We start from the raw sequence: 10,000 nt of genomic DNA on the forward strand, positions 1-10,000 counted from the left end.
GACAAAGATAAGACCTTCTGGAGGAAAGTTCTGTGGTCAGATGAAACAAAAATGTTGTTGTTTGGCCACAATACCCAGCAATATGTTTGGAGGAGAAAAGGTGAGACCTTTAATCCCAGGAACACCACTCGTACCGTCAAGTATACCGTCAAGCATGGTGGTGGTAGTATTATGCTCTGGGCCTGTTTTGCTGCCAATGGAACTGGTGCTTTAGAAAGAGTAAATGGGACAATGAAAAAGGAGGATTACCTCCAAATTTTTCAGGGCAACATAAAATCATCAGTTGGGTCTTGGGCGCAGTTGGGTGTTCCAACAGGACAATGACCCCAAACACACATCAAAAGTGGTAAAATAATGGCTAAATCAGGCTAAAAAAAAGTTTTAGAATGGCCTTCTCAATGTCCTGACTTAAATGTGTGGACAATGCTGAAGAAACAAGTCCATGTCAGACAAACAACACATTTGGCTGAACTGCACCAATTGTGTCAAGAGGAGTGGTCAAAAACTCAACCAGAAGCTTGCCAGAAGCTTGTGGATGGCTACCAAAAGAGCCTTGTTGCAGTGAAACTTCCCAAGGGACATGTAACCAAATATTAACATTGCTGTATGTATACTTTTGACCCATCAGATTTGGTCACATTTTCAGTAGACCCATAATAAATTCATAAAAGAACCAAACTTCATGAATGTTTTTTGTGACCAACAAGTATGTGCTCCAATCCCTCTATCACAAAAAAATAAGAGTTGTAGAAATGATTGGAAACTGAAGACAGCAATGACATTATGTTCTTTACAAGGGTATGCAAATTTTTGACCATGACTGTATATATGTGTGTGTGTACCGTGGCATTAATACAGTGATAATATGATTTATATATATATATATATACGGAAAATATATATATACGATATATATATATATATATATATATATATATATATATATATATATATCGTATTTTCCGCACTATAAGGCGCACCGGATTATAAGGCGCACCTTCAATGAATGGCATATTTCAAAACGTTGTTCATATATAAGGTGCACCGGATTATAAGGCGCACCTATGCATCCATTAGATGGAGCCGCGCTAAAGGGAATGTCAACAAAACAGTCAGATAGGTCAGTCAAACTTTATTAATAGATTACAAACCAGCGTTCTGACAACTCTGTTCACTCTCAAAATGAATAAACAGCTGTTTTATTATTTTCCCCGAGGTAAAGTCAGTGACGTGGTGTTTTGTTTATCTTTTAACAACAGCAAGGTATAACATGTAGTGCAATATTTATATCACATAGTGGAGGGGAACTTTTCCCTGATTCAATAAACACGCAAAAACAGTCATACTGTTACGGTAAATCAAACGTTAGTGCAATCACAATATAGTAACACTCGAAATAGTGCAGAGCAATAACAATATCAATAACTCAACGTCGCTCAAACGTTAATGTCACACAACCCAACACACAAAATAAACATGTAAAGCTCACTTTATGAAGTTATTCCTCATCCACGAATCCCTCGATTTTTTCTTCTTCAGTGTCCGAATTAAACACCATTGATTCGTTTATGTTAAATTCTCTCGCTGCTGCTCTATTCCCGTGTTCTACTGCGTGACTGATCATCTTAAGTTTAAACTCTGCGTCGTAAGTGTGTCTCTTAATAGGAGCCATTTTTGGGTTAGAAGCGCTTCTTCTTCTACGAGGGAAAATTAAGTCGGCGGCTGCTTACCATAAAAGAAGAACTTCTTCTTCTACAGGGGAAAATTAAGTTGGCGGCTGCTTACCGTAGAAGAAGAAGCGCTTCTTCTTCTACGAGGGAAAAATAAGTTTGCGGCTGCTTACCGTAGTTGCGAAACCTAAACTTTATGAAAATGAAGTTTAGGTTTGTTGTGGCTCAATATTGGTCCATACATAAGGCGCACCGGATTATAAGGCGCACGGTCAGCTTTTGAGAAAATGTGAGGTTTTTAGGTGCACCTTATAGTGCGGAAAATACGGTATATAGGGATGATGTTCAAAACCGGTTCTCCCGGTTTTTCAATAAGAAAAGAACCGATTCCTAGGACTCAAATCCCTTTTTGAGAACCGGTTCCCGTTATCGAGGCCACTATAGTAAAGAAAAAGAGTTGGTTCTTTATTCGAATCCCTGGGAACGAATCCCTTCCCACAGGAAATTCCCTGTGGGACGGCAATGTTATGCCCATTTGATTGTAAACTCTTACTGACACCTTGTGGCGATATGAAAATACTACGAGTCATTAGTTTGGGCACTTCCGGGTTGGCGACATCAGTTCAGTTCATGAGACAATTGATAAGTAGACAACTTGTGTTAGCTCTTACAAGCCTTGGAAAAGATAAGTCTGTAAGTAAACTGTTTAACTTGTTTATGTAACTCAATATTAAGGTGGAAAGTGGTTAAATTTGATACTAAGATGTTTATTGAAAAACGATTTTTGTGCACTGTTTCAATGGATGTTTTGAGGACTTAAAATGGCTGCCAGTCGTATATTTCCACCATCGAAATAGTTTCAACACTCAGAAGTATTTGTTTGATGATAGTACTGTATATTTGTGTGAAGCTAATATTTACATATTGTGTATTAAATTTCAGTATGTTAATTGAATCACATGGCTTATACATTTGTCATTGTGTGTATTTCAGTTTAAAAAAAAAAAATAATAACAGTCCAGTGCAAGACAAAAGTAAAGATAGGAAAATACAAAGCAAGATCAACAACAATAAAGAGCCTAAATGGATTAATCTGCTTTGGAACTTTATTAGACGTCTTGGATTGTTGGTTAGCTGTCTGCCTGTGTGTGTAGTTAGTATGTTCCAATAGCAGCAGAAGTGCACTTTTTGGAGAGCTGTATTATTTTCAGTTTTTGTGCCCAAGGGACTGATTTTATTTAACACTATATTATCATTTATACACCTATAGTGATGACAGAGACAGGTTGTTTTTGTGTTACTGTATATATTTGTTTTTCTGAAAAATCCCACTTAATATACTTTGGGTAACAACAGTCAATATTTATTTATTTTATTTTATTTTTTTAGGGGGGTAATAGTCAATATTTATTTATTTATTTTATTTTATTTTGTTCTTATAAGATAAAAGTGAACTTTTGTTAAACCAAATATTGTGTTTTTTTCCATATACAACAACCTATCTGGATTCGAAAAGAGAATCGATAAGGAATCGGTTCGATAAGAGGATTCGATAATGGGCTGAAACTCGATAATTTCTTATCAAACAACATCCCTATGTATATATATATATATACAGGGTTTCCCGCAGCGCTTTGTTGTTAAGGCAGCCGCCTTAACAACAAAGAGCCTCCGCCTAAACTAAAGTCTTAACAAGCTGCTCCGCTTAGTTCTGCCTCTGTCTCTGTCAGTAAGTCTCTGCAGCACCCAGCATTGTCCCACCCACAGAACCATCTGATTGGTTACACGCAGAGCGGGAACAGCCAATCAGCAGTGCGTATTCAGAGCGCATGGAGTCAGTGCTCACGGCACAGGCAGAGAGGAGACACAGCAGAAAAGTGTTTAGCAGGTAAGCATAATGCAGCGGACTCTCCCCAGATTATAATAAACACTTCCAAGTCAACTACTAGTAACATCACTATGAGCCCGTTGACGTTCTAGAAACAGAAGCGGTCCTTGAGGTGAAGGCTAATTAGCTTTTAGCGTAACTTTAGCTCACTGTGCGGTGTGTGTGTGTGTGTGTTACGACAGCAAAGCCCTGTCTGTCTGAGAGAAAGACAAGCATTATTAATTTAGTTAACAACTAAGTTATTTTACTTTACCTTTTTCTGTGTTGAAGCAGCAAAAAAGGACATTATGTTAAATGAAGAGTTTCCTGAAGCTGTCTCTGATAGTTGATACAATGTAACTGCATCATACAGCCTACATGAACTCCATGGTGTTCAGGGATGAAAAGTCTCTCCTGTTGCTATTGTATTATTTTTTCAGCTATAGTTACATTAACCATTAGTAATGTAGCAGCCTAGTTTTGAATGACAGGGTCCCTGCTATCACATGTTGATAAAAATATAACTTTTACATAATAGAAATCAACTACAGGCTTCCCAAATGCTGTAATAAATTAAGCATGATGAGTTGAGCATATGTCAGCATGTGACCCCACTTGTAACTCTTTTTTTCAAACGCTTATTGCAAACGCTTACTTACAGTAAGTCATTAATTTGACTTTGTAAGTCATTATTTTGACTTAATAAGTCATTATTTTGTCATCATTTTGACTTAGTAAATTACGGCGTGGCGAAGTTGGTAGAGTGGCCGTGCCAGCAATCGGAGGTTGCTGGTTACTGGGGTTCAATCCCCGCCTTCTACCATCCAAGTCACGTCCGTTATGTCCTTGGGCAAGACACTTCACCCCTTGCTCCTGATGGCTGCTGGTTAGCGCCTTGCATGGCAGCTCCCGCCATCAGTGTGTGAATGTGTGTGTGAATGGGTGAATGTGGTGATACTGTCAAAGCGCTTTGAGTACCTTGAAGGTAGAAAAGCGCTATACAAGTATAACCCATTTATCATTTATTATCATTACTAAGTCATAATAATGACGTACTTAGTATCTCGGGTAACTAGAACTGTTTTTGTTTTTACCTTACGGAAAAAATATTGAGATATATATCGTATATCACCATTCAGCAAATGGAACGGAAAACACAACCAAAAGTTGTACGTTTCTTCACGCGACGAAGCCCGCCTACTTCACCGCAGTCTGTAGTCTATTGCCTCCCAGGCTGTGGTGGCAACGACGAGTTGGAGACGTGATGGCGACAGACCGAGTTACACCGATCCTTACACACAAAAAACCGGCACATGACACATGCGCTTCGAACTGTGTCAGGTTCACATTTTTTTCATAAAACGTGCCATCCCTAGTTGTTACAATGTTGGATATCTGTTCAAACAATACCAAAATCTCAAACAATAAGGTGCATGTATTTGTGAGTGAGCCCTGCAAGTTGTGTTTTACAGTATTTTTTTAAATGTGGCGTTTCATTGATGTCAATGGCAAGGCAAGGCAAATGTATTTCTAGAGCACAATTCGTACACAGGGCAATTCAAAGTTATTTACAGATAATTACAAGAACGCATAAATAAAATAATTATAATCCAAATTCATATGCCTACTTATATGGGCATACCCATTTCTTCACACTTCAGCCCTGTCCCTTTCCTGCTCTTTTTGGGAAGTTATAGCGCTGTACGCTGCTCTGCTGTCTAAGATTACACATTAGCATGTTGGGCAGTGGCCCAAAGAAAATGTACTCTCAGCTGTGAGGGAAAATTTACTTTGTTTAGCTTTCCTAAAGAGGCAAAATGAGGAGGTGGGGGTCAGCATTGCTGGCAAGCCCTTTGAAAGTCTTCGGAGTGTGACCAATCACAATGGAGTGGCCTGGGCGAAGAATCCAATCCAATCCACTTTATTTATATAGCACATTTAAACAACAAAAATGTTTCCAAAGTGCTGCACAACAATATTAAAAACAATGTTAAAAACAATGTTCAAATATTATCCATAGCTCCACCAATGACTGAATAAAAACAATAAATAAATAAATATAAAAACAATATAAAAACAATATAAAAATAAATATGATTAAAAACGATTTTAAAGGGAAAAACCAAAGAAGGGCAGGGGATGCGATTAAAGATTAGTGTTTGTTGCCATCTACAAGTGTTGTCCCAATACCAATAGTTTGGTACCGGTACCAAAATGATTTCGATACTTTTCTGTACTTTACTATAAATAAAGGGGACCACAAAAAATTGCATTATTGGCTTTATTGTAACAAAAAATCTTAGGGTACATTAAACATATGTTTCTTATTGCAAGTTTGTCCTTAAATAAAATATTGAAAATACTAGACAATTTGTCTTTTATTATTAAGTAAGCAAACAAAGGCTTCTAATTTAGCTGCTGACGTATGCAGTAACATATTGTTTCTCATTTCTCATTCTATTATTTTGTCAAAATTATTAAGGACACATAGTAGAAAATGAATTATTAATCTACTTGTTCATTTACTGTTAATATCTGCTTACTTTCTCTTTTAACATGTTCTATCTACACTTCTGTTAAAAAGTAATAATCACTTATTCTTCTGTTGTTTGATACTTTACATTAGTTTTGGATGATACCACAAATTTGGGTATCAATCCGATACCAAGTAGTTACAGGATCATACATTGGTCATATTCAAAGTCCTCATGTGTCCAGGCACATATTTCCTGAGTTTATAAACATAATATAATTTTTTTTTTAAACGAAAAAAGATGTTTTGATGCCAAAAAATATTGACGTAATCATAGTAGTATCGACTAGATACACTATTGTACTTGGTATCATTACAGTGGATGTCAGGTGTAGATCCACCAATGGCGTTTGTTTACATTTTGACGCCGGTGAGCTACGGTGTGTAGTGAAGCATGTTTAGCTATTCCTTGTCCTGTATGGATGCGTATTTTTCGAACTATAAGTCGCAGTTATTTTCATAGTTTGGCCGGGGGTGCGACTTATACTCAGGAGCGACTTGTGTGTGAAATTATTAACACATTACTGTAAAATATCAAATAATATTATTTAGTTCATTCACGTAAGAGACTAGACTTATAAGATTTCATCGGATTTAGCGATTAGGGGTGACATATTGTTTGGTAAACGTATAGCATGTTCTATATGTTATAGTTATTTGAATGACTCTTACCATAATACGTTACGTTAACATACCAGGCACGTTCTCAGTTGGTTATTTATGCATCATATAACGTACACTTGTTCAGCCTGTTGTTTATTTTAAATTGCCTTTCAAATGTCTATTTTTAGTGTTGGGTTTTATCAAATACATTTCCCCAAATAATGCGACTTATACTCCAGTGCGACTTACATATATTTTTTTCCTTCTTAGTTATGCATTTTTGGCCGGTGCGACTTATACTCCGGAGTGACTTATACTACGAAAAATACGGTACCTGTAAGAAACGTACTTTATTTGTCGCCATGGAGAGAAGGATTAGTGATTTAGAAGTAGCTAAAACACTGCCGACTGGGGCTGAATGTTAGCCGCTAGCTAGGTAGCCATGTCTTAAAGCACCTCTTATGGTAGGCGTTTAAACGTTATAACTTCACCTTCATCGTTAGTTTTTAAGCCAAAATTAGTCCGTTCTCCCTTTTCTGTCTACAAACATTGTCTGCTTGTAAGTACTCCATGTGTGTGCACTGCGGAACATGCTCGTCTGCTCGTAAACCAGCAATGACACGACGTGACGACAACGGGGTGGTGGCGGACCGGTACTTTTCAGAGGCGGTATAGTACCGAATATGATTGATTAGTGTCGCGGTACTATACTAATTCCGGTATACCGTACAACCCTACCATCTACATGGAAATATCCAGAACAGCCATCTTACTCACCAAGGGACACAACAGCAACACTCTCTGGAAGAAAATGCAGCTTGAACTTGATAAGTAGATGAACCAATATAATACAGATACCTGGGGCACAGGAGAGAGCAATGAATGAATAAATCTGGATGACCATGTCACAAACTCACAAAAAAATATCAACCACTTCATATGATGTTAGGCTGCAGGGAAAAAAATATTTAGGCCGAATCGCATTTCCTCATATTTGCAGACTGTATAAAATAAATCTTAGTATGCAATCTTGACATTATCCATAGGCCTGTTTAGAAAATATTTTCAAGTTTGCTATTGGGCCTGTCAACATCTCTTGTGTCTTTCCTTATATTTGTCCAAAGACTCAAAAAGGAACCATAGTTAATTAAACAAAAATAGCGGTGAACTGCCTCATGGGCACTTTTGTGTGACTAAACACTTCAAAGCCACATATTTTTGAATAATATACACATCTTGTCGGAAATACATTTTGTTTACCGTTCATCATCACTAATTTTATTCAGTGTATTAAAGAGGCAGTACGTAACAAGTGCATGCACATTAGCTTTGTGTGTTGTTAGCTAATAATAGCGATTTGCATAGCTAATGTTAGCTATTATTGTTTGTATATTTTATCACAACAACAACATGACTTGATTGTTAGTTGCTTCTCATTGACTGCTTTTGTCTGTGTGCACGAGACATGGTGAAGGACAGGCCTGACGGCAAAAAAATTCCTTGGGCCAACATGTTTTTTTTTTAATTCAATATAATTATTAATTGTGAAAAATATAAACATAAAAATATATATGTTCTGTTAAACCACTAATGGTAACATAAGCTAACCGTGGTGTTATTGTTATAATTTTGGTTTGAAAAATATTGTGAGCAAGTTGCAAACAGCCCCTTAAACTTAATATTTATCCAGAGCCTGGCTGGTCGATAAAACCTAGCTTGAATAAAAAAGCAAACCTACCAATAACCAGCAGGCTAAAAAATATGGTCAACCCACTGGACTGCTCTTCTTCTTGGGCCTTGACCCCAGTTTGCACGGGCAGAATGGCCTTCGGATTTGGGGGTTCTGGTGTTGTTGGTTTGGTTGCTGATGTTGTGGTGTGGATGGAATCATTTGTGTGATTCTCTGTGTCATTAGTCTTGCTACAGGCAGGAAATCAGGCCAGTTTACATCAAAGAGAGGACAAAAGAGAAGACATACGGTATGATAAATAATTAGTGTTGTACAAATACAATGAAACATCCATCCATTTTCTACCGATTGTCCCTTTCGGGGTCGTGGGGGGTACATGTTTTGTTATAATTAAAAATAATATGTTAACATCTTTAAAACATGTAAAACTAGCTGTTGACCTCAAGTTTTGAATGTTTTTTATAAATTGCACTACAGCAGGGGTCCCCAAACTTTGTAACTCGGAGGCCGCATTGGGTTAAAAAACATTGGACAGGGGCCGGGCTATATCTGTATCTGTATCTGTATCTATATATATATATATATATATATATATATATATATATATATATATATATATATATATATATATATATATATATATATATATATATATATATATATTAGGGGTGTAACGGTACGTGCATTTGTATTGAACCGTTTCGGTACGGGGGTTTCGGTTCGGTTCGGAGGTGTAAAAAATGCACACCGAGGCACAACACACGGCATGCTAGCAACGACCGGGCTACGACAACATATAAAAGCCAGAGCTGGAAGACCCTCCTGCCTCGTTAAGATCTCCCGTTTGGGAACACTTCGGCTGCGCGGTGCGGAGGACGGAGGTTTGCCAACATTGTTCAGCAGCGGTAAGGCATGCTTCTGCCAACACGTCAAACATGCTAACCCATTTGAAGCGGCACCACCCCCAAGTGAACATCGCTTCAACAAAGATAAAGACGAGCAAACAGCTCCCACCTCTTACTGCCAAGATAGCCAGGCTGGGGGGGAAAGGAAAAGTTAATCTGAGGCTGAGTTGACTTGAAACTGTCTAATGTTGCACTTTTTATATGGAGAAGAAAAGTTTTGTCATTTTATTTAATCTGAGCAACAACTTGAGGCAGTTTAATGTTGATTAACGTGGACCCCGACTTAAACAAGTTGAAAAACTTATTCGGGTGTTACCATTTAGTGGTCAATTGTACGGAATATGTACTGTACTGTGCAATCTACTAATAAAAGTCTCAATCAATCAATCAAAAAAAGCACTTTATATCTTATTTAGTTTTTATTTTATATGTTGACCACATTAACCCTGGAAATGGACCCTGTGTGTTTATGTATGTTATGCCATTGTTTACAAATTTGGTAAATAAATAACCAAAACATTTATAATTTGTTGTTTTCTTACTGTACCGAAAATTAACCAAACCGTGACCTTCTAAACCGAGGTACGTACCTAACCGAAATTTTTGTGTACCGTTACACCTATATATATATATATATCCATCCATCCATCCATTTTCTACCGCTTATTCCCTTCGGGGTCGCGGGGGTCGCTGGAGCCTATCTCAGCTACAATCGGGCGGAAGGCGGGGTAC

General features: G+C 37.5%; 1 protein-coding gene across 1 annotated transcript in view; it reads right to left on the bottom strand.

The window, feature by feature from the left end:
• The window catches only part of slc9a8 (solute carrier family 9 member 8), a 46,055-nt gene that overhangs the window by 31,708 nt on the left and 4,347 nt on the right, over window positions 1-10,000 (bottom strand). The window contains exons 2-3 of the mRNA XM_061980736.1: window positions 8,412-8,593; window positions 7,451-7,531 (exon numbers count right to left, since the gene is read on the bottom strand). Coding sequence (XP_061836720.1) covers window positions 7,451-7,531; window positions 8,412-8,593 — 263 coding nt within the window. The remainder of the gene's footprint in view (window positions 1-7,450; window positions 7,532-8,411; window positions 8,594-10,000) is intronic.

Source organism: Nerophis lumbriciformis, linkage group LG01 (genome assembly GCF_033978685.3).
Source record: "Nerophis lumbriciformis linkage group LG01, RoL_Nlum_v2.1, whole genome shotgun sequence".
NCBI classification, from domain to species: Eukaryota; Metazoa; Chordata; class Actinopteri; order Syngnathiformes; family Syngnathidae; genus Nerophis; species Nerophis lumbriciformis.